The sequence below is a fragment of the Helianthus annuus genome, chromosome 15 (assembly GCF_002127325.2).
Source record: "Helianthus annuus cultivar XRQ/B chromosome 15, HanXRQr2.0-SUNRISE, whole genome shotgun sequence".
Classification (NCBI taxonomy): Eukaryota; Viridiplantae; Streptophyta; class Magnoliopsida; order Asterales; family Asteraceae; genus Helianthus; species Helianthus annuus.
Window position 1 is genome coordinate 40,448,507 of NC_035447.2, and position 23,419 is coordinate 40,471,925.

Genomic DNA, 23,419 nt, shown 5'->3' on the forward strand with positions numbered 1-23,419 from the left:
AAACATCGAGTACGTTTTCTGTAATTATTGAAGATAAATGACACAGTTTGCAATAAGTGATATACGATTTTTGTAATTTACTCTTAATCAAATTAAAGCATTTGTAGCGTAACACTAGTAAGGTGTGATGAGAAAATGTATTCCACTATGTATAGTTAAATATTCAAGTTCAATGATGAATATATGTTAAACTAGGTTATTACCCGGGAATGCTTCCCGAGCTCGAGAAAGTTATATATTTAGCACTTATTATTTATAAGCAATAAATACTTAAATAAAATGATAAAAAATAACTAACATGTTATCACCCGGGAATGCTCCCGGGTTGTTTATTTTTATTAGTTAATAAACATGTTTTTTTCGTTAAAATGTAAAATATTATTTCATTAAACTTTTACACAACATTGATTAATTGTTAATACAATAATAAATTAAAAAACGTCTTCATAGATGTTAACAATAATAACTTAAGTAAATAGTGTCATTCAATGACATAAAAATGAGAAAAATTTAACCAGCTTCATTTGAGTGATCAATAAATTAAAGAAAAACAGAACTCTACTACTTATCATCCTAACCAAACTCAATTCCCACACGGGATACATTTAATAAACAAATGACCCGACGCGACCCAACTCGAACGTACCGACCTTCAATGCTGCATCACTTGTGATACCAAATTCAGCAAAAAAGACGGCTAAAATCTTGTTTGTGTTCTCTTTCACCTCCGCTCCTTCATCTTCGTTTTGAAACACGCAACTGCACAAAATATTCTACACACACATTGGTTTATCACATAAACAATCCCTTATTTCAACTAATTTCAAAACAAAATGATTGATCGATGAACAAAGTTGATTTTACACAATAACTAACCCTAAATTGACACTGAATTTCGGTTTCCAAAAATCAATCAAGAACAATTTCTTCATTATTTCTTCTAATATGAATAAACTCGCTGAATTAAAAGCACACGTAAGAACCCTAAAAACATATATAACGATTAAAAGATGAATACAAACCTAGCAAGTCGAATCTAGACTCGGATTCTCATCATCTATGTCGCATCCCACCCTCATTTTTGAAGAATATGGTGCGGAGCTAGGGTTTTCAGAGTGGAGACAGAGAACCTCTATACAGAACGCATCAGAGAAGCCGGACATTACACGACAGACACTTTGATATTCATCAGTGTCGGGATCATAGCAAGCCATTAGAAATGGATTGTACCTGTTATTAAACATACGTAAGATACATAATTAAGAATTGAAAAGGGTAAAGCTAGTAATTTAACGGTACTATATTAAGTTGTTACCATCCAGCATTCCTTCCATTCCCGTACCAAGCACCAATAGAAACCAAGCCCAAGAAATCATTTAAACCTTCGAAATAATTTCACTTCACCTGCAAATGATATTATACCAATTGAGTATTAAAAATAATTTAACACCGACTCATAAAACAAATACAAAGAAAAACGATACAACTCATTCGATATTAAATAGTATTACAAAATTCTGATTTTGAAAAATAGTAAAAGATTAAAAATTATACATTACAATTAACACTTAATAAGATATCTCGTTCTCTCGCCTTCTTCCATGCAATTTCATTGTTTGTTTTAATTTGCAGATCAGCAAGCATATCACAGGTCTTTTGATCTTGTTTCAGCAGATGTGATGTGTGATAAACTCTTCTGCTTTTTCTTTAAACTCTGATGGAGGAGAACAGACCACTTCATCCAGCAGTGCAATGCTACTCCAGGTTTGCTTATAATATTTATCACTCACCATAGCAACTTTTTTGTTGAGTTCTTCATCTTTTCTCTGTTCTTCAAGTGACCATCCTAAAAATTCAATTTTAAGATCGGCAGTTTCAGACCAGTGGTAGAAGCTTTTGCTTGCCATTTAGAAAGAGTGTTAGTGTTTTTTGCACAGTTTGTTTTAGGGTGAAGGGTTTTTTAAAAATGAAGTGTTGATGTTTTCAAGTAAAGTAATCATGAACCTTTATAGTGTGTAAAATGTTTGATGTGGTAAATGAACAGACATTTCCTAATTATGATAACCTTTTTTGAAGGTTTAAATTTTGTTCTTCGGTTTTCTAGATATTTAATTTTACTTGCTTTCCCATTAAATCATTAATGTACATGTTTTTTAAATATAAATTTATACACGTTTTACCATTAAATCATTAAATTTTGTTCTTTAGTTTTCTAGATATTTAATGATTGCATTTAAAAATGACCTTTGGCCTGTTTCAGATTCTATATAATACGACTGACAATTCAAATGTTGTTTTATCATACACAGATTCATTCACTGAAAGCCAAAGATCAATTGCTATTGTTTGCTTTAGTTATTATAAATACATTAAAATGGAGTCATATTCTGACGATTTCAAGAAACGCTTTATTAAACAAATCGAAAAGCAAGTTTTGGCTGATAGGTCTACTCTTCAAGAGTTGAAGAGGTGTTTTAACGGACTACAACTTGGTCTCCTGACAAGAGACCAAGTTTCGAGAAACCTGAGGGCGATGCCAACTACTTCCGTTCGTGACCTATGTATTGCGAGTAATATAGAGTGTGGAGATAGAGACCTAGAGTTCATGAGAAAGATCAATGACATACATCGTGAAGTTCAGTGCTCCATGGAGTTGAAGTTAAAGTTTCTTGATTCTTGCTATTAGAGTTTAAGTGTCTGATTAGTTTTGTTTTTTATATGTAATTGTTACTTTTTAAATACTTTATATGGATGATCGTATTATTTTTACTTCTTTTTAAACTTTTCGATTTAACAATGTTTAATCTTTATTTAATTTTCTCCTTTAACAATTCTCGAAGCCAAACAGTTTCAACAAACCCGAGTAACTTTTATCTGAATTTGGATTATGTTAAGATTGTTTGGTAGTTGTATATATTATTCTAGGGCAAAAGTCGAAAGATCCATTAGGGACAGCAGCACTCAATATGCTAGCTAGTCTTATAGAGCTAAGTTTATATCTTTTAATATATGTTCGTTTATTTAACAACATATTTTGATAACAAACGAAGGTGAACACGAAAATAATTTTATAGCACTGAGATTAGATAAAGACGTATAACAGGCAAGAAAGTAATTTTATGAAACCATGTTCAGGTAAAATGAGAAAAACAACAGTGTAATCATTTAACATGATTTTCATCCTAATTTACACCAAAAAGATGACAATAAAAACCCTAATGAAGGCTACCTTAAACCTAAATAATCCTAGAAATCAACCTAAAACAGTCTACAACACCCAAAAGTTAGAGTTTATACTATGCGGCTTGCTTAAAAAAGGCCTCGAGAAACACACAAACAGATTCAAACTGAAACTAAGTTACAACATAGCAATGTTGAACTTCTACTCTAATCACATTGTTTAACACCATGAATGACAATATAAAGTTTATGCTTAAAGTACATACCAGAAGTCTTTAGGATAGAACAACCATTAGTTGTTGGAAACATGAAGCTTTGACATATCAAAAAGTTTGATAGCTGTTTTGGTATCTCCGATGGCCTAACTACACTTTCAACCCATTAAATAGCTTTAAACCTTAACATAGCTATAAAAAATGAAAAAAAAAATCAAATAATCAACAACGTTTCTATTTTTTTGTTAGAAAGAATTTGAAGGCAAAATTTTTATATATAGATAACTGCTATTTTGGCCTTACCTTGAAGGAAGAGTAACACTAAACAATACTGTTTCAAACTTGAGTGAAAACATGTTCAAGATAACCTCTTTCGTGTTCATGTGAGCAAGAAGAGAAAAAGACACAAAGGATGTGTCAAACACAGTTCACATGATACAGATTTGACACCTGAACCTGTATCATCTGAACTATGTTTCAAACCTCCTTTGTGTCTTCCTCTCTTCTTGCTCACATGAACACAAAAGAGGTTATCTTGAACATGAGTAATAACACAGCTGTCTTCTACATCCATCGCTAGATTCAAAGGGCAAATATGGTGAAAATCAAGAAACACAAGGTTAATAATATTTAATGTTTTGAATTTGATGGTTGATACCTTTAAGATCAAATCGAAGTGGTGAACAGTCTTACATCAGATGCAATATACCTACGCAAGAGACAACAATTACTTTCAGCAAATAGAAAGGATCTTTAGCAGGCTACACAGCAATTGCCATAGCTTTACTAAACCCAGAAACAGGCGTATAATTTGCAAACTTGATATGGTATTGTTCATGAGAAAATAGTTAAATTAACTGGGATTATAGTGGCCAACAGGTTGATATTATTATTTTTTTCCTAAAGAAACTTCTTTGACTGCTGAATTCTATTACCTAATTATTATTTTTTAAGCAACTATGATCACTCAAGCTAAACCCAGAAACAGGCGTATAATTTGCAAACTTGATATGGTATTGTTCATGAGAAAATAGTTAAATTAATTGGGATTATAGTGGGCAAAGTTGTTGTTGCAATTCATAAGAAAACCGGTTATGGCCCGAATTACTCATTCATAACAAAACATGTCGAAATTACTTCTATTAAAGGAAGAAAAAAAAACTTGCAAGATAAGCAAAGAGGAAGATATCCCTCAGCTAGCATGTAAGAAAGATAAGCTATGAGTATCATGATAGCAACTTCTCGATCCGTTGAATGCCTAAACTCCATTAAACCAAAAAAGACATGGTGTCATCGATAATGTATACGTTTGAACACGCTAGGCGGCTTTTGACCCTTGAATCTTTTTAACCCATTTTATTTTTGTGAATAATTTTCAGATTTTACTTGTTTGACCCATTATCAAGGAAACTAAATAACCAAGTTAAGACCTCTAGATACTATGAATGAAAACGAATGAATGTTTTAGGTTATTTGAGCATGAGAAGAAAGGAATGGTAGAATCTGAAACTTTTTATGTAAACATGTAAAAAACGCACCTAATCCCCGGAGACGGTATCCGAGGACCAAACCCAGAACCGCCTAATGCAGGACTTCCTCTAGCAAAAAAACAAATCAACGATACTCTTAACTAATATCAATATAAATAACCTTACAATGCATTGTAATATTGTATATTACCTTGGTTCTCTAGGCCTGGGACGCTTAGATGAAGATCACCTCTTGAATCTTCATTTTAGTAGGACCCATCTACATATCAAACATGGGAAATAAAACTTTCAATCAACAAACTTATATAAAATTCAGTCGATCAATCAATAAAAAATTTAAAAGGTGAAAATTTGAACCTTGAACAGGAGATGATCAAGCAGTTTCTGAACATAGGGTAAAAGCCAATCAAACTCTCTAGTTAGCTGTTGCGTACCCTATCGAACTGCCCAGCTAGCTGGTGTGTAATATTGAACCACATTCCTTGTAAAAGGTGGATGACAATATGCTTCAACTACAACTGGTGATATATACATAAAATTAAAAAACTCAGTATGTAATGCATAACATTTGCTTTACTATTGAAAGCACAAACGAAATAAAATGGTAATTTTACCTTTGCTCCCTGTTGTGTCGTTGCTGCATATGATGCTGGACATGATAACCGGTTTGGATGCTTTCACAGTTTAAAATAAGTCGTGAAACTTTTATTCGTACATAAATTATGCAAACTCGTACATAACATGGTGATCACAAATCAACGTGACAGGCATGTATGATGCGAAATTCCTAACATATATTCTCCAACTCCTGAAAACATATATAGCTAAGTGGTGAGACATTGACAAATCAAAAAAGACAAAATAACAAAAAGATGTACTCAAAGAAATCCATAAGAACTTACAAACTTTTAAAAAAAGGAAACCATTTTGCCTTGGGCACCTAACAAAAAAAAATCCCAAAATAATAAATAATAATGAACAATGTGTCATAAAAAAAGAAACTAACAAACTACCACATAAGTTATTTTCATGACAGAAACAACTTTAGTCCACATCTCTTACTTTACAAACACCAAATTGCAGTATCATATGTGTAAAAAATGATGGCAAATATGTCATTTATAATCAAGTACATCTTCATCCATTACACAACATCCAAAACCTTATTACAATGACCTTAAAAAAAAGAAAACAAACAGTAAAAACCCTAAAACGATTAGAACTGACAAACTCACAGTAAATCATGAACAAAATTATATGAAAATAGGATATGCAACAAATCAAATCTGAATAAGAGGATTAAAAATGAAATAGAAAGATACCGATTTATGTGTTGGTGAAACCCTAGCCGCCGCCCTTTCGTTGTTGCGTTAAACCACAACCATCAAAAGACCACCACTGGGAAAACCTAAATCAACCAATGTCGTTGTCATCGTTCCTCTTCAGGCCAACACCATCTTCCTTATACGAAACAGTCAAAATTTTAGAAAAAAACTAAGACGATGAAACAAATAAAACGAATAAAATCAATATCGAGTAAAGAATCCACATACTTGTAAGTGAATCGGTTTGATTTTGGAATCCTTTATCAGTCGATTCAAAGCACAAGCGACACCTATCTTTTCAGAGAAAATTAGATGTAGAAGCTTCAAGGAAGACGGAGGCTAGGGTTTGGTTGTGAAGCGGTGAAGGAAAAGAATGGGGCTACAGGAAATTAGGTTTTTTTATGTGACTTATATACCCGGGTCATAAAACGGGTCGGATCACATCAAAATGGGTATCCGCGGATGATAAAAAAACTCAGCTCATTTTCCCGCCAAAATGAATCCTGAGAAGCCCTAATAACGTGCCACATCAGCCCAAATCTTTATGTTTATTATATATAATAGATAAGTAGATTTAGGTGCTAAATGAGTCGTGTTCTCAGGTCCAACTTGACACGAATCCGAATCCGAAAATCGTGTTAGAAACATAAACGCAAACACGACACGAATATTTGCGGGGTTGACTTGAATACGACCCATTTGACTTGATTTATTTTTTTGGTTTTAATTATAAAATTTTATGTCAATATCGTTTTTAACTTCTCGATTTTGACCTAAAAATACCTAAACTCATAATTTAAGACATAAAACATATTAGAAAAATAAAATAAAAAAATGGGTTAAACAGGTCAACTCGTAAACCCATCAGATTAACACGAACCTGACTTGTTTAGCTAAAGACGTACGTGAGTCAAAGCCAAAACTGATCCGAACCTTTTTATACTAAACTCAAACACCCAAATCCCATGTTATGTTTGCGTCATATCATAAATTCACACCCAAATCCCAGTTAGCAAATGAGCTAATGGCTTAAAAAATATAAAAAAAAATGGTAACGTAACTATTTGGTTTGAAGTTAAAAACCGAACCACTGCCCATGGCTTCGTATCTTAGTGGAATCTTGAGGATGAGATAAGTCTTAAGAACTATGAGGTCTTGGGTTTGATTCTCAGATTTATTGGGTTTTCTTCTGAGTTTATGTATAACTATTACTGTCTCGTGAAGATGGATATGGTCGAATGGTTCCGATGATACCATGATTATATTTCAGGGATCCGTTAGTAATCAAAATTTGTGTTTAAAAAAAAAAACCGATCCACTAAACCGGCCGGGGTGGGTGTCAAACGGTTTATGAAAACCAGACTTTGGACTGAAGTTGGAGTGCGCCTGAGAAAGCATACCTTCCTCGATCGAACGAAGAAGGTTAAGATCCAAATTCAAATTCAATTCAAAAGGTGAGATCCAGATTCAAATAGTAATCGGTGACACAATGATAGGTGTAACGAGCAAACAAAATCAAGCTATTGAAGAAGAAGAAGATGGATCCGATTTGATGAAACAGGCTACAGAAGCTGTTGATGATCTGTACAGGATACGCGACACTTATTTTCCTTCAGACGCAAATGACAAAATCAACAAACTACAATCACAATCTCAAATCGCTCTCAATCTTCTCGATTCTGTTCCTCCTGGTATACTTCTGTATAAACCCTAACTTTAGGTTTTCAAATGTGTCTTTAGTTATATGCTTTTTGTGTGTATGATTGATTGGATTCTCATAGCAGAAGGTGATATGAATACTAATTGATATGTCACATTAGGCAAATCCACGTAGTTTGATATGGTTTGTTTATAGAAGAGATATCGAAACGTAATCACCAGCTTGTTTTGGGCGTAATGACTGTTACTGACACGACAGTTAAGCGTGCTCGAGTGAGAGTAGTATAGGATGGGTGACCTCCTAGGAAGTTTCACTCGGCAACCAAAAACAAATCCGTGAGCTCATTGTGAACAATACGGACAATATTGCTGGTTTGAGCGGCGGATTTTATATGATGAGACTAGGTTAAGTGTTAGTTTGTTATTAGAGTAGGTCAAATTGGATTGATGGAATATATATGATGCGATTTTAATGATGTTAAACTGGTAATGGGCTTGGAGATTATCCAATTGATATGCTTGATGGTTTGCAATTGTTTAACCGAATGCATTCATTTGCTATGATTATCTTATGCAGAAGAAAGAAAATTGGCTACACAACGCGCAACATATGAATATTTGAGAGGAAAGATATTAGATGTCTTCCCAGAATATTCAAAAAAAGCCGAAGATCATCTTTCCAAAGCTGTAAGTGAAAAGATCATGGTTGTTAACTGTGAAGATATGTCTAAATCTTGATATAAACATCTCACTTTGAATCTGCTATTTGCGTTTACAGGTTAAGTTAAATCCGTCGCTTGCAGACGCTTGGCTATGCTTAGGAAATTGTATATGGAAAAAGGGTGATTTGCCCGCAACAAGGAACTGCTTTACCCTTGCTCTAAGCAAGGTTGCTTGTTCGATAAGTTTTTTAAACCTTATAATGTTAGCCGAGTGGCATTTGAACCTTTTGTTCTTGTTTTTAATGGGTCATATTACAGGGTCCAAATAAAAGGATACTAAGCCAGTTATCAATGCTTGAAAGACGAATGGCTCAAGGCAAGAAACATTATTTATTGAGTAAAATGCCATTTTCATCCCTAAGGTTTGGCTAGTTTTGCGACTTTTGTCCAAAGGATTGTTTTTCCGCATCTGGATCCAAAAGGTTTAAAATCTTACCATTTTCTTCCGGCTCTTTAACTCCATTCATTTTCTCCGTTAAGTCAGGCGTATTTCCGTCTTTTTTGATAATATAAAGAGCAATTTGGTCTTTTTCAGGGGTATTCGGTCTTTTTACATAAAGTGAAAAGACCGAATTGTCCTTTAAGTTAACAAAAAAGACGGGACTTAACGGAGAAAAATGGATGGAGTTAACGAGCTGGATGAAAATGGCAAGATTTCAAACCTTTTGGATTCCAGATGCAGAAAAACAAATCTTTGGACGAAAGTCGCAAAACTAGCCAAACCTCCGAGACGAAAATGGCAATTTACTCTAATTTATTTATTGTGGTGTTAACTTGTTGCTTTGATTCTGTTTATCATCATTAAGTTTTCTTGTCCATCTTTAGGTGCCGATAATCAGGAAGAACTCGTTAACGATAGCATCAAACACGCGAAAGAAGCGATTGCTCTAGATGTCAAGGATGGGAACTCGTGGTGTAAGATTTATTACGTGATTTGTCTCTCAATCTTAAACATGCATATTTCCTTTAATCGTCGCTAAACTTTTCTTAATTACTGGAGACAACCGTGTATTTTGCCGACAGACAACCTCGGAAATGCTTGTCTCACATGTTTCTTTGTGACGGGCGCATGGGATCACAGCAAATTACAGCAGTCTCTAAAAGCATACCAAAACGCCGTACGTTTGAAATCTACTTATAATTTGTTCTCGTGTGTATCTCTCTCTGATTATCTTGAGCAAGGTTGCTTATTCGATAAGTTTCGATAAATGATTTCTTCCATGATGTAACAGGAGAAAGATGAGAGCATGAAGTTCAACCCAGACCTATATTTTAACTGTGCTACTGTACGTATCTCTCTCTGAGTATCTTGAGCAAGCTAAAATCAAGTTTTTTTTTTTTTTTTTTTTTTTGTTTTTTTTTCCTATGATTGCTTGTTCTTTTACATTCTCATATGTGTTTGCTGACTCGCTTTGTTTCCACTTATTAGGTAAATACGTATCTAGAGAATTATGAAAGGGCTCTCAGTGGATTTGAAGCGGCTGCATCGATAGATCCTTGCCTTAATGCCACTGAGGAAGTTCAAAAGATGATTAATCTTTTTGATAAGTTAGATAGTTTGTTGAAGGTGAGTTTCAGTTTCTTGATATTTTTAGTAATTTGTGTGTGTATATATATATAGGATAGAGATCAAGAGAAAGCCACCACGAGCTGTGAGAACTTAGAGAACTCCTACTTCCCGTGCGAGTTTTGCCATCATTTATTGCACAAGCGTAGATGGACATATTACAAACACACCTGTAAAAAAATAAAATTTTCGAGCGGTGTTTTAAGCCATTTTACACCACTGTAAAACAGCTGCCGACGTCAGCATTTACACCCATTGTAAGGGTTTTTACACTATGTAAATCAACAAAAACTATTTTTTTCTGGAAAAGTTCCTTTTTTAGGATTTTTGGTAAATTTCTTTTTGAGAAAAACCTTCTTTTTGGCCGAGTTCTCTAAGTTGAATATTAGGAAAATAGATAGTTAGATACTTGGTTCGGTTGACTATATAATTCGGCATTAAATATAATCTGAATGAAATAACATATGCACATCAAGACCGTGATTATTGATATTGAGTATGTGTTATCCAGGGACAAATTAAGGCCAAACGACTAGCTTCCTTGACGTCATCTCTTCCGGAAGTTCAATGTAAGCTACCTATAACTTTATCGTTTTTTCATAAAACATTATCTATTATCCAATGATTTTATTTTAAATTGGTATTTTTCTTTCTGGTTTCAAGTGAAGCCATCTTACAAACGGGCCACCATTGACAATCTCTTAGATGGTCTTAACAAGACAATTGCAGTTGTGGGAAAAGTTCTTTTCTTCATTAAGCATGAGAATATTACTCCTCTGTAAGTAATTTCAAGTTTTCAACCCTTTTGGCCCGTTTCATTTTCAGCTATAGTTTTTACATCTTATCGGTTTAATGCATTATTAAATCAACACAACCCAACTTGACCCGTTTTCATATATTGTAAGGCTATTAAAGACTGAATGATCATTATCGAATGAGTAGGTTAAAATATATAGGGATTACGAGTAACCCTAGAAACCTAACTAAGCCCGTGGGCCCATAGTCTAATACTTCCCCGCAGTCGTAGCGGATGGAACAAGAAGCTTAGACTGAAAAACAAAAACAATAATAAACCCTAAAAAACAGTCTTCGATTTCGGCCAAAATTCCATAATATTGCAATCTTCAATCCATAATCTTCGATACATAGTTTTGAATGATCTTGTAATCCTGTAAGAGGCAACCAATACGGCAGTGCAGCGGTGGCTGGTAGCGGCGCGGCGGAAGACCGTAGTCTAATGAGCGGCGGCAAGGGGCGGCTTGACGGAGATGCGAAATCAACCGGATGAGCCGTAGCATCATTTGTGTGGTAAGAGACCGTAAGAAGACCGGTGAATCTAGAACCGAAGACGAAGCTTTATTTGAACACAAAACCGAGAAGAAAAAACGGAAACGGAAAACAAACAGAAACTGGACAGGGCGGCAGTGGCGGCACGCCGCCCTGTCTAGGGTTTTTCTCAAGTGGTGACGGCTAGGGTTTTGTTATTTGTGTGTGACGCGGCGGAAACGATATAGAGCCTAGGTTGGCTCTGATACCATGTAAGACTATTAAAGACTGAATGATCATTATCGAATGAGTAGGTTACAATATACAGGGATTATGAGTAACCCTAGAAACCTAACTAAGCCCGTGGGCCCATAGTCTAATATATATAAGGCATTGAAATTGTCACCTCTAGCTGACGGTGTATTTGAAATATTGCAGGTATTATCTGGTGTGTGATTCAAACCAAACATGTTTTGTCCTTACAGTATATGGGATAAACAATGAAGCTGTAAGTTTTTAAAAGCTAATTTTTTCTTTAACAACACAAAATAAGTGCTAGTTTTTAATAAATACACCAATTTTACAATAAAAAAACCAGCTTTAGGAGGATTTTTGTTCATATGAACAATAAGTTTTTAAATCTCTTCTTTGTACAGATTAAAGAAGGTGATCAGGTTACGCTATTGGATCCATGTTTTCGAAACAACAATTTTTCTTGGAATGAGAAGGTTTGTTCTTTCTGAAAATATATAACATATCCGTTCCTCATTTAACCATAACGCCTTCTTTTGCAGCATTATGAGTTTAGATCGGTTCGTTTGGATTTTCTTGAGCAAGTGCAAGTGAATGGAAAACCCGTTCCTCCTCGCCATTCTGTTCGATCATCAATCTACGCACAACATAAACCATGAATATTTTGTAGTCTGTTTAATTATGCGATATGGAGGGGGGCATAAAGAAGATGAATCTTGAGAAAATGAAATACACATGAAAACATATTACATTTGCTTTAAGAGTGCATAGGAGTGTTTTAAGATTATTTTTTGGTTTGGAGAAAGACTAGATTTTGTTTGGTGATAATTGTGTACAGACAGATTGTATTTTAATTCTTGCAAAGTGCCATTACAAGGATACCTACTTTCTTGAATCGTTGCGGTGTTTTATGGCTTAGAAAGTTGAAATGATATGGTTCATAGTTTTTTTTACTTGGATCGTGTCATTACAATACGTATATAAAAATGTTTATATAACAAGTTCATGTATGCCTTTGAAAACATGTATAATGTTGTATTTACCCAATAAAAAATATTAACGTAAAGCGTAGTCATTCGAAAAACTAAAAATTTCATATATTTCTTTATTTGACTATTTCAACAGTGTGTCTTTTTCTTTCTACTTACTCTTCAAAGTCCAAACTCTCTTGTCGTTATAAATGTGAAAAGAGAATATATATATTTTTTTTAAAAGAGAATATATGTAATTATCTTTTATAAACTATTAAATAATGCATTAAATGAACAATTAAGAAAAACATATATGTCACATATTTCATCACCCTAAACTAAACCAAGTATATATATATATATATATCATAAAATTCATAATCCGTGTTATAAGTGGAACCTTTATATAGTGTTTGCCAACTAATTATGATTTATGTATGCCAATAAAAAAAGTTAATTATAAATTTAATTCCCTTTTTAAAAAAAATCTTCTAGTTATCTTTTTATACTTTTAATTCTACTAAACAAAATCTATAGAAAAAAATATAATGTTTAAATTTGAAATACTAACTAGGATTAAGCATCCCCGCATTGCGGTGGGGGTGAACACCAATGCCACACTCCTGTCAACGACCACCAACACTAAAGTTGCAGCGTGTTAATGCGAATAAATTAAATCGAAACGTAAAACATATAAAAGAATAACTAAATCGATCTAGGACCCGCGCGTTACGATGAGTCTGTCAAACGGAAAAAAATAAAAAACGTAAAAAAGTTTAACTACACACGCACGTTGCAACGTGTTAACACGCAAAATTTAAAACAGAACGAATCTGCATCTCTGTCTCTCATGTATCTCTCTTCAATTTATATAAAATATAAAACTTCCAAAGGAAGCTTTAGTGTACAATGAACCTAAGCAAATGTACACCTTACCTATGCATATAAAACCAATAAAGCTAAAGCTAAAGTTACAACTACCTATTGCACAAAGTTGTTGCAAATTAGAAGTATATATAATTAACCCCTAAAAAATAAAACATGTGCATCTTGAGTCGGTGTAAAATAAGACATCTTACCTAAAACTTAAAATGGGAGGTTGGTGAGAGGAGTGGGGGTTGGTAGAATAAGTTCAAACCAAACTCCCTATATTTTATATATCCACTCTATTTCAACCTTCTTCGCACAAAAATTCACCTTCTCTTTCGTTCGTTCGTTCTCAGATTGAAGCTTAAATCAAGTTTTCATCAACATCTCTTTCTAATTCGCTGCTCTCAAATTGACTGAATCCGCATATCGATCTCAATTGACTAGCTGTTGTTGTTGTTGTTGTCAGCAATTCCTTTTGTTAAATTCGGTAAGACTTTCAATTGGATTATATCATGTAGATTTATCAATTGTTAAGTTTAGGATGCATGTGTGATGTATGTATGTGTTTGGATAACTCAACTACAATAGATAGTTGATATTATTGATCTGCTGTATTTGAAGGATACCTAATGTGTTTAGCCCTAAAAGTCTTATACCATTTTTGGATGCCAATAGGTTTGGTTGAACTTCAAAATTGTTTTGGAATTTTGGATTTTGAAATTCGGATGAAGAATTGTCAATTGAGCTCTGAATAACAAGATTAAATCTGTTTTTTTTTTTTTAATTATATTTTGTTGCTTCTTCAACATCTATATGTTGTATTTCCGTCTTCCAGTTCTGGGTGGGTAATTAGGTTTTGCTTCAAATCGCATGTTTGTTTCAGTTTTGGGTACATACGATCATCTTTGGGTAATTAGGTTTTTAATTAGCCACTGTTGCCACAGTAGTGGGAATATGGACCATGTTCCCGTATGCTGTAGCAGCTTCAACAGCATTGTTCTTATACCTGCGACAACGCTACTCTAATTAACCTTGTTATTCTCTGTTTTTTTTTTTAAATTCCTGTCCCTAAACCTTCATATTATTCTCTGTTTTATGGTTTTCTTCTTCGCACGCAAGGTGTTCGACGAAATGCCTGGGTGATTTTTTCGGGGTTTTTTAGCGTAGCGGTTCAATTACCTTTTGACCCATCAGCTGCGATTCCTTTTGGGTTGGGTTTTCTTTATTGGTGGTGGCGTACGCGACATTATCTAAGTGTCGACTCCGCTTACTTAGTTTTGTTATGGTTGGTTCTAATGGTAGCGGTTCTTGGCCTTGTCCTTTCCGACGGTTTCATTGTTGCCCCGATGGCTTGGTGGGGGCTAAGGGATTCCCAAGGTTAATGGCACATATCAAGAGTCACCATTTGGGCTCAGACGAGAGGAAAGATTCTTTGAGATGTGCAATTGCTGACGATCTTAATCTTTTTACCTCTATTTGTGAAGCTTTGAGTGTGTCCGGACAATGGTTATGTGGTGAGTGTATGTGCCCTCATGCTTTCAGTCGGGCGTGCCACCATGAGGATAAGGTTATTCGGTTTGTGCCAGGTGAGAGAGATGAACAGGGTTTTATTGTTGGCATCACTAGACCCGGTGTTGAAAACGTTGATACCTCGTCGGAAGAGTTGGGTGTATAGATATTGCTTTGCTTGACCGTGTTTTCTCTCTCCCCATCAAGACTGTTAAGAGTATCCCCCTTAGTTGTCGTATGGCATTTGCCCAAGTCTTAACTGCAGCTTTGGACAAGGTGGTTGCTATGCCTGATTCTGTTGAGGCATGGGTTCGACTTTTGATATTACCACGTTGCACCTTGCGGGTGTTCAAGCCTGTTGGTCGTCAGGACAAGAGGTCGGGCAATAGGAAGACGGGCCAATGCCTTAGCATCCAACGGTCTTTGGTTCAGTGGGGTGATCGTGAGGGTTTTGCCACTCTTGTCCAGTCGTTGTTTGATCAACCCGCGAGGGGGGTTATGGATGGAATCAAAAAGGGCACTGAGAATGATAATGAGTGTGGGGGGACCAATATGAAACAATGTTTACGTAAGGTTGCTGATGGTCATTTCACTGCAGCGGTTAAGGTTTTATGCTCCTCGGGGGTCGCCCCTCTCAATAAGAATACTCTGGAGGCTTTAGTGGCTAAGCACCCATGCTTGGTTTAAAAAAGCGCGAAGCGCTCCGAAGCGTTTTGGTTCCAAAAGCTTTAAGCGAGCTTCAAGCGCGAAGCGAGAGCTTCACGTATACGAAGCGCTCCATATTATATATAATTATATATAATGTTAATTTTATATATATGTATAAAAAATAGCTATCCATATTATATATATGTATTTTGTAATGTTAATTTTGTACTTTTATGCATAAATTAAAAAGTTTAAGGACCAAATGTAAACTATTGAAGATAGAGGGGGTTAAATGTTTAAATAGACAAACTATCTTTACACTTTTTCAGTAAAAAGTTAGAAGTTTTAGGGACTGAATGTAAACTAATGAAAGATAGAGGGGTTAAATGTTTAAAAACCTTAACTTATAAAAACCCTAAAAACCTAAAAGACATATACGCAGCCGTCAGCATCTCTTCTTCTTCTTCTTCTTCCCCCTTCTTCCTGGTTTCCGGCTGAAAGCAACTCCGTCGCCGGAATTTGTCGCCGGATTTCACATAGGAAGTCGCTATATCGTCGATATAAGGTCGATATGTACCTTGTAAAGAGTGTTGGGCTTAAAAAATGGCCCAAATGGTGATCTGATTGGCTGGAGCGTCGCTTCACAACTTCATCGCTTCGCTGCTTAAAGCTCGCTTCACTTCGCTTCACGTAATGTAACGCTTCAGAGCCAAAAAAGCGTTTTTTCCATCGCTTCATCGCTTCAAGCTCGCTTCAAGCGCGCTTTTTTAAACACAACACCCATGTATGCCCCCTCCTTCCATGCCTGCCTCCTTGCCTTCTGGGTCTCCTCTTGTGGTGGAGTCCGATTGTGTGCTCGGGTGTATTAAATCTTTTCCCAAAGGAACGTCGTGCGGGAGAGACGGCTTAAGGGCCCAACATCTTTTAGATGCTTTTTGTGGGGAGGGGTCTGTGATTGCTGATAGCCTGCTTAGGGCTACTTCAGCTATGGTTAATTTGTGCTTGGGGGGGAGGTGCCTGAGGAGTCTTGCGGAGTTTGTTGCTTCTGCTCCTCTACACCTCTTCTCAAACCGGATAATGGGATTAGGCCTATCGCTGTTAGGTCGATTTGGAGGAGGGTGATCTCCAAGGTGGCCATGAAAGGTGTTGGGGAGGAGATGGCCAAATACCTTGGCGATTTCCAGTTTGCGGTAGGGATTCCGTGTGGGGCAGAGGCCGTTCTTCATAGTGCGAACAGGTTCCTTAACGAGTACCACCGAGATGGGTCTCTTGCTATGCTTACTGTTGATTTTTTGAACGCTTTTAATTTGGTTGATAGGACAACCCTACTGTACGAGGTAAGGAAAAGGTGTCCTTCTATTTCTACGTGGGTCGATTTTTTATATGGTCAACCAGCTAGATTATATGTGGGGGATGAGTATATATGGTCTACTACTGGCGTTCAGCAGGGGGACCCCTTGGGGCCCCTCCTTTTTGCCCTTGTTCTACAACCCCTTGTTCACCGAATAAGGGATCGCTGCAAACTTCTATTTCACGCCTGGTACCTAGATGACGGAACGCTTATTGGAGATGCCACCCAAGTGGCTAATGCTTTAGATATCATCAGAGCTGAGGGTCCTTCCTTAGGGCTTCAACTTAATATAAAGAAAACTGAAGTTTTCTAGCCAACCTGCAATGGTGTAAAGGTTCAGGAGGGCTTATTCCCTCGGGGGATTGGGAGGCCGGTGCGGGGTGTGAAACTCCTGGGGGTTGCCGTTAGTCATGATTCAGAGTTTATTAGTAGTATGGCTCTTAAAAGAGCGAACTGTGCAGTCGAGCTGATGAGGTGCCTTAAACACCTACGGGACCCTCAGAGCGAGCTCCTCTTGCTTCGTTCTTGTATGGGTGTTGCTAAATTACTGTTTGGTTTTCGAACGTGTCAACCTTCTTTGGTCGGGGGTGTCTCTGTTTTTGATGAAGGCCTCTGGGGAGCATTAGAGGATATTGCTGTTTGTGGGGGTGCCTTTTTTGGAGATCTCCAGTGGAGGCTGGCTTATCTCCCGACCCGGTTCGGAGGCTTAGGGATTTGTACGGCCGAGGATGCCTCTTCATATGCTTTCGTGGCTTCAAGGGCCCAATCTTGGGGTTTACAAGACCACATACTCCGAGAATGTGGTGGGGATGTTTTAGACTCCGATTACAGGAATGCGTTGGACCTTTTGCATAGTTCTCTTCCCGACCTTGATATTGGCGGTTTCTACATTAAAGACACCGCCCCTCCTAAATCCCAGAAAATTCTGGCGAATGTCTTATATGGCGAAATTGTCAAGAGGTTTGAAGAGAAGTTTGTTTTATCCCCTCGGCAAAGAGCTGTGTTTGAATGTCTACGTGCCCCACATGCTCAGGATTTTCTGTCTGTCGCACCTATTGAAGGCTTGGGGCAACACATGTCGGCTGTGGAATACCGTGCTATCCTTAGATACCGACTGATGATTCCTTTGTTCCCAGTTGACGAGCCATGTCCAGTATGCCGTAAAGCGTGTTTGGATTCTTTCGGCGAGCACGCGATCCACTGTAAAGAGCTACCGGGGTTTAAATATCGGCATGATTGGGTGAGAGATGTGTTATGTGATGTTCTTAAGCGGGCCGGGATCTCTGCCAAAAAGGAGGCTCCAGTAAATTTCCTGACTGACCCCTTAGAGGGGAGGTCCACTTTACGCCCGGCGGACATCCTTGTGTTTGGATGGGAACATAGTTATCAATAGCGTCCATAGCGGACGCTATCGCGAATAGCGTAGCGACGCGGCCACATGCCGCTACAAGGTACTATGCGACCACATATCGACCAAATAGCGACGGTCTGATGGCAAATTCCGGCGACGGTGCTGCAACTCCTGCCGGAAACGAGGAAGAGGGAGGCAGAGGCTCAAATTGATGGAAAGAAAGAAGCAAGTACCTTGTTTTGATGGCAGTCGTAGAAGTTTTCCCACAGATTTTCTGTAATTTCATGGTGGTGGTAGACTGGTAGCGTATATAGATCTGGACGGGAAACGGCGGAGGTAAATGAGAGTGACAATTAGGTTTAACTTTATGTGAGTAGATTTACAATTTAACCCCTCTGTCTTTCTGTATTTTACATTCATTCTCAAAAGTTGTAAATTTTAACATAAAAAGAGTGAAATTAGTTGGTGTATTTTAAGATTTAACCCCCTATATCTTCAATAGTTTACATTTAGTTCTTAAACTTACAAATCTAGACATATAAAGTATAAAATTAGCATTATAATATATGTATATGATTATAAACAGCTATATTTTTATTTTTAAAATTTTCTACTGCCTTATCGCTAAACACGAAATAGCGAGCGCTATTTCGTCGCTATCGCTACGTAGCATATAGGTAGTCTGTCGCTATTGACCGCTATTCGCTATCGATAACTATTTGTGTAGATCTAACTGGAGTCTCCCCCCTTGTCGGGCTCAAGGACAAGGGCTTTGTCGTAGGGCAAGCGGTGCTCAAGGCAGAGGCAAGCAAAGTGGCAAAACATGAGAAAGCCTGCCTGGAGAATCAACATGTGTTTGTCCCGTTTGCGTTTGATACCTTTGGTGGTTTCGCTCCTGACGCTGTGCGACTTTTGAATCGGGTTCAAAAAGTCGTTAATAGTAATTCTTCGTCGCTAAAGGTTTCAAACTTTGTATTTAGTAGAATTTGTTTTTCTATTCAAAAGGGGGTGGCGGCGCAACTTATTGCCCGACTACCTGCCATTGCTTTGTAAATGCCCTTTTTCGTGTGGAATTATATTAAAGCAAATTATTTTCAGAAAAAAAAAATTGTCAATTTGTATGAATATTTTATGATATAGAAACAGAGATAATACTAGTATGAAATCTACAACAAAATCAACATCGGTTATGCGTTTGAAAGGTAGCTGGTTTGATATTGAAATGAATATGTATCCTTTCTGGAGGAGTAGGGGTAAATTATAGTTTTACTTGCATGGTTCTATGCAGTCAAATGCGCACACCATATGCTTTTTAAGCGCCTGGTGCCTAGGCTCCAGGATAGGTCTATGCGCCTAGGCTCCGCCGCTAGGCGCATAGGCCTGTAAATGAACTGAACGAACACGAACACGAACATATAATCGAACACATTTTTTTGTCCGTGTTCATTCATTAAGAAATCAGGCATGTTCGTGTTCGTTTATGTTCGTTAATTTAAAGTCTAAACGAACATAAACAAAAAAAAAACTTAACTGAACATATTTGAATAAACATAAATTAACATGATTGAACAAACATAAACGAACACAAATGAACGTAATTGAACAAATATAAACAAACACAATTTAACATTAGTGAACACAAACGAACAAGTTTAATATATTACAATTCATCCGAAAACACATCTAAATTAGGGTTCATAGACACTAGATTAAGTAGCTTTTTTATATAAATATTAAGTAAACGATCAGTTACATTTTAAAATTTCATTTTTATAACTAGAAAACTCAATTACTAATTAGTTTTATTTATATATGTAGTTAGAAAACCAAATATTTATATAAATATAACTATTTATGTATTTACTAAAAGAGTTAATTACATAGTTAGTCCCTGTGGTTTGCACAAAGTAACATACTTAGGTACTAATAGTTTAAAATCGCATTCTAGGGTATTAACTTTTCATTTTGTAACGTTTGGAGGTATTAACATTATTTGTAGGTTTAAAATCATATTCTATTAGTACCTAAGTATGTTATTTTGTGCAAACCACAGGGACTAACTTTGTAATTAACTCTTACTAAAAGTTAAACGAACGTTCACGAACATAACTGAACACACAAGGTGTGTTCATGTTCGTTCATTTAATTGAACGAACAAAATTTTTTGTTCTTGTTCGTTCGTTTATTAAATAAACGAACATAAACGAACTTTCCACTGAACAAGTTCACGAACAGTTCATGAACATTCGGTTCGTTTACAGGCCTATGTGCGCCTTGACAACAGAGGTATGGTTCATTGGGGATTGGGAAATATTTTAGGGTTAATCAAACGAGACCTCGATGTTGAATGGACATTTATTTATAGGTATGACAAAAGTGGATTTTATGACGACCAGAAGAATGTAGAAATTGTTAACATGGTTACAAGTTCAGTCTCTACATTTCATTTTACTGAACTTCTTGAATCTTAATATAATAATAGAATTCTTTTGGGTGTATTAGTTTGTTGGTAACAGAACGATTGTTTATTTAATAATTTGTTTTTTTCAGGCAAGCTAATAAGAAGAGCTGCTTGTGAAGGCTCTTCATATTTATACCAATCTTGATTTGTTGGATTCCTACGCACATAAGGAATGGAGGCTAAACTTTTACAGAGCTTGCACTTGACAACATGGACCGGTTCAGACAGCGTGTTTCCAAAACCGAACAATTCCATGGGGTTATCTACAAGGTTTGAGAGGAAGAGAAGGGTTAATATGCTTAAATGCAATCTTGTGCAAACTGTAAAACCAGTGACTGGGCGTAGAGCGTCAGGGTTAAAGGTTTCATGTGCTTCTCAGAACTCTCCAGGTACTTCATCATAGTCCAATCATATGTCAGTGTTTGAGGGTATATGAGGAATTTCATAGTCAAAAAAAGAAATATGAGAAGTGTTATTTGTTGTCGTAGGATGTAGTTAATCCATAGTGCCTTGGGTATATTGAAGTTTTGATGTCTAATTGTGAAGAAAAACTTGATAATATCCCGTTAAGCATATAATTTAGAGTTTTATTTCCGCCATATAATCGAAGAACAGATTGTTAACATTCTTTTATTTATTTGATTTCCTCTTGTAGCTTCAGTGCTTGAATCTGAAACATTTACCACAGAGGAAGATCTGGTATTAAAGGTATTTGATGTTCCACAATGTTCCTTCTTCCTTGTATTGTATGTACAAAGTTAAAAGCTGTACCTTTCAAAACTTTTTCGCATTATCCGAAATATATGCTGTTCAATCTGGTATTCCCGTTAATATTTTGGGCTTTTGGTGCGGGTTGCAATTGGCTAGGTCGGTTGATATGTTCCGTAAATCATTTATCTATTAAGTAGGATTACAAAAGGAATACTATTATCACAATAACAATCTGGTATTCTGAAAAGGCAACAGAAATAAAACTTAACCAAAATTGGGCCATTTTACTCACAAGTAAATGGGCCGGGATTGCCACCTTTCACGTTTAAGCTTTATGTTGTCTTGTATGGTAAATTTACGAAACAAATGCGTGCTTCTTGGATGTTTGAGTTAGTTTTCAAAATCGAAGAAAGTTGCGATGTAAACTTTATTAAGCTTTCTTAATTTATTTACTGAGTGATCTTCTTATTACAGAAGAAGTCTGAGGAGATTGAGCCATGTCTGAGCGGAAGGTGTATTTATCTTGTAGGTAAGTTCTAACGACATTTTTTTGTCTTCAAATTTGTGCTTTCATACGAATTCAACCCATTTATGTAAACACTATATTGTGTGTATGTGTGAGCGTGTATTACATGAATGCAGGAATGATGGGATCCGGCAAAACAACAATTGGCCAGATCTTGGCTGAGGTGCTCGGTTATTCTTTTTTCGACAGGTTTGTGGCCTGTTTGCCTATTTATATTGTATTAATTTAAACTCAATTTCAAATCCTTTAAATAAGAAAATCATGTATAATATATTGTGTTGTCTTCCAACGGCATAATATTCATGTGTTAGATGCATGCAGTGATAAATTAATAGAGCTGTCTGTTGGCGGAACTACAGTTGCCGACATCTTTAAGTTGCATGGTGAGGCCTTTTTCAGAGATAATGAGGTTAGTTATAACTTAGATGGTTCCGTATGCATAACTGTCATGTGTATAGATAATATCGTTAAAATAATTGTATTATTATTATTATTCTTCCTTTAGACCGAAGTATTGCATAAGCTGTCAACAATGCATCGGCTCGTTATATCTACCGGTGGGGGTGCTGTTGTTCGGCCTATCAATTGGAAATACATGCACAAGGGTATTAGTGTCTTTATAGATGTCCCTTTGGATGCATTAGCACAAAGATTAACTGCTGTAGGTACTGCGTCTCGCCCGCTTTTGCATCATGAATCTGGCGACGCTTACACACAAGTATGTATATTATCCTTCATGCTAGTTTTTGGAAATAGTTTTCAACTTTTTACAATATTTTGCATATTCCGTTGATTTTCACTTTCTTGATGTATGTAGACGTTGAAGAAACTATCAAAACTTTGGGAAGTTAGGAGTGAAGCTTACAGCAACGCCCAAGTTAGGGTCTCGTTAGAACGTACGTATAACTTCTTTTTTTCTAATATATCATCGCGTATCGGGTTTCACTGTATGCACACTAATGGGGCATAATTTTCTGTGCAGGTATTGCAGCCAAGTTGGGACATGGAGATGTTTGCTGCGTTAATCCAACTCAAATTGCAATTGAGGTCGCTCCCTCTCTCTCTCTCTCTCTCTCTCTCACACACACACACACGCGCACGCGCATACATCACACATTTTTCTGATGTTAACTTGGCTACCCAATTTGGCAGGCGCTCATCCAAATCGAGGACTACTTGAAGAAATGAAGCCAAAATTATAAGTTTGACTTGCATGTGTTGTGCAATTAGCCTTGTTTTGTTGTTGAATGGTTCTTTGTGTTTTATACCGGTTGTGGAGTAGCTCATTTTCAATATGTACCATTTGTTTTAGTATAAAACAATAAAAAAAAGGTTTTTGCAGTCT

General features: G+C 36.3%; 2 protein-coding genes and 2 long non-coding RNA genes across 5 annotated transcripts; 2 read left to right on the forward strand and 2 right to left on the reverse strand.

Annotated features, from left to right (window-relative positions):
* Window positions 1–909: 909 nt before the first annotated feature.
* On the reverse strand, window positions 910–1,398 carry LOC118487199. The gene is made up of 2 exons (XR_004880747.1): window positions 1,316–1,398; window positions 910–1,230 (listed from the first exon to the last, which is right to left on the reverse strand). It is a non-coding gene; the product is annotated as an uncharacterized LOC118487199 (long non-coding RNA).
* Window positions 1,399–4,975: 3,577 nt separating this feature from the next.
* LOC118487200 lies at window positions 4,976–5,399 on the reverse strand. The gene is made up of 3 exons (XR_004880748.1): window positions 5,243–5,399; window positions 5,076–5,144; window positions 4,976–4,993 (listed from the first exon to the last, which is right to left on the reverse strand). It is a non-coding gene; the product is annotated as an uncharacterized LOC118487200 (long non-coding RNA).
* Window positions 5,400–7,507: 2,108 nt separating this feature from the next.
* On the forward strand, window positions 7,508–12,573 carry LOC110911486 (tetratricopeptide repeat protein 5). 2 transcript variants are annotated; one of them, XM_022156113.2, is made up of 14 exons: window positions 7,508–7,632; window positions 7,707–7,901; window positions 8,447–8,556; window positions 8,648–8,758; window positions 8,850–8,907; window positions 9,417–9,506; window positions 9,615–9,709; window positions 9,824–9,877; window positions 10,021–10,158; window positions 10,670–10,727; window positions 10,822–10,936; window positions 11,863–11,932; window positions 12,081–12,152; window positions 12,219–12,573. In XM_022156113.2, exons 2-14 carry the CDS (start codon window positions 7,763–7,765, stop codon window positions 12,333–12,335), a joined length of 1,227 nt encoding a protein of 408 aa, XP_022011805.1. In that variant the 5' UTR covers window positions 7,508–7,632; window positions 7,707–7,762; the 3' UTR covers window positions 12,336–12,573. The 2 variants fall into 2 exon arrangements, with proteins under 2 accessions (XP_022011805.1, XP_022011803.1); XM_022156111.2 differs by having other exon boundaries at window positions 7,522–7,901.
* A 1,165-nt stretch (window positions 12,574–13,738) lies between these two features.
* LOC110911488 (shikimate kinase, chloroplastic) lies at window positions 13,739–23,419 on the forward strand. The gene is made up of 10 exons (XM_022156115.2): window positions 13,739–14,004; window positions 20,927–21,226; window positions 21,493–21,545; window positions 22,023–22,077; window positions 22,191–22,263; window positions 22,396–22,483; window positions 22,580–22,792; window positions 22,892–22,970; window positions 23,057–23,121; window positions 23,227–23,419. Exons 2-10 carry the CDS (start codon window positions 21,010–21,012, stop codon window positions 23,260–23,262), a joined length of 879 nt encoding a protein of 292 aa, XP_022011807.1. The 5' UTR covers window positions 13,739–14,004; window positions 20,927–21,009; the 3' UTR covers window positions 23,263–23,419.

Coding starts and splice junctions, on each gene's coding strand:
- LOC110911488 (XM_022156115.2), top strand. CDS start 21,010: ATGGAGGCTAAACTTTTACAGAGCTTGCACTTGACAACATGGACCGGT. Junction 21,227..21,492: donor TGCTTCTCAGAACTCTCCAG/GTACTTCATCAT, acceptor TTCCTCTTGTAG/CTTCAGTGCTTGAATCTGAA. Junction 22,793..22,891: donor CTGGCGACGCTTACACACAA/GTATGTATATTA, acceptor TGATGTATGTAG/ACGTTGAAGAAACTATCAAA.
- LOC110911486 (XM_022156111.2), top strand. CDS start 7,700: ATGATAGGTGTAACGAGCAAACAAAATCAAGCTATTGAAGAAGAAGAA. Junction 8,557..8,647: donor AAGATCATCTTTCCAAAGCT/GTAAGTGAAAAG, acceptor TTGCGTTTACAG/GTTAAGTTAAATCCGTCGCT. Junction 9,710..9,823: donor TAAAAGCATACCAAAACGCC/GTACGTTTGAAA, acceptor ATGATGTAACAG/GAGAAAGATGAGAGCATGAA.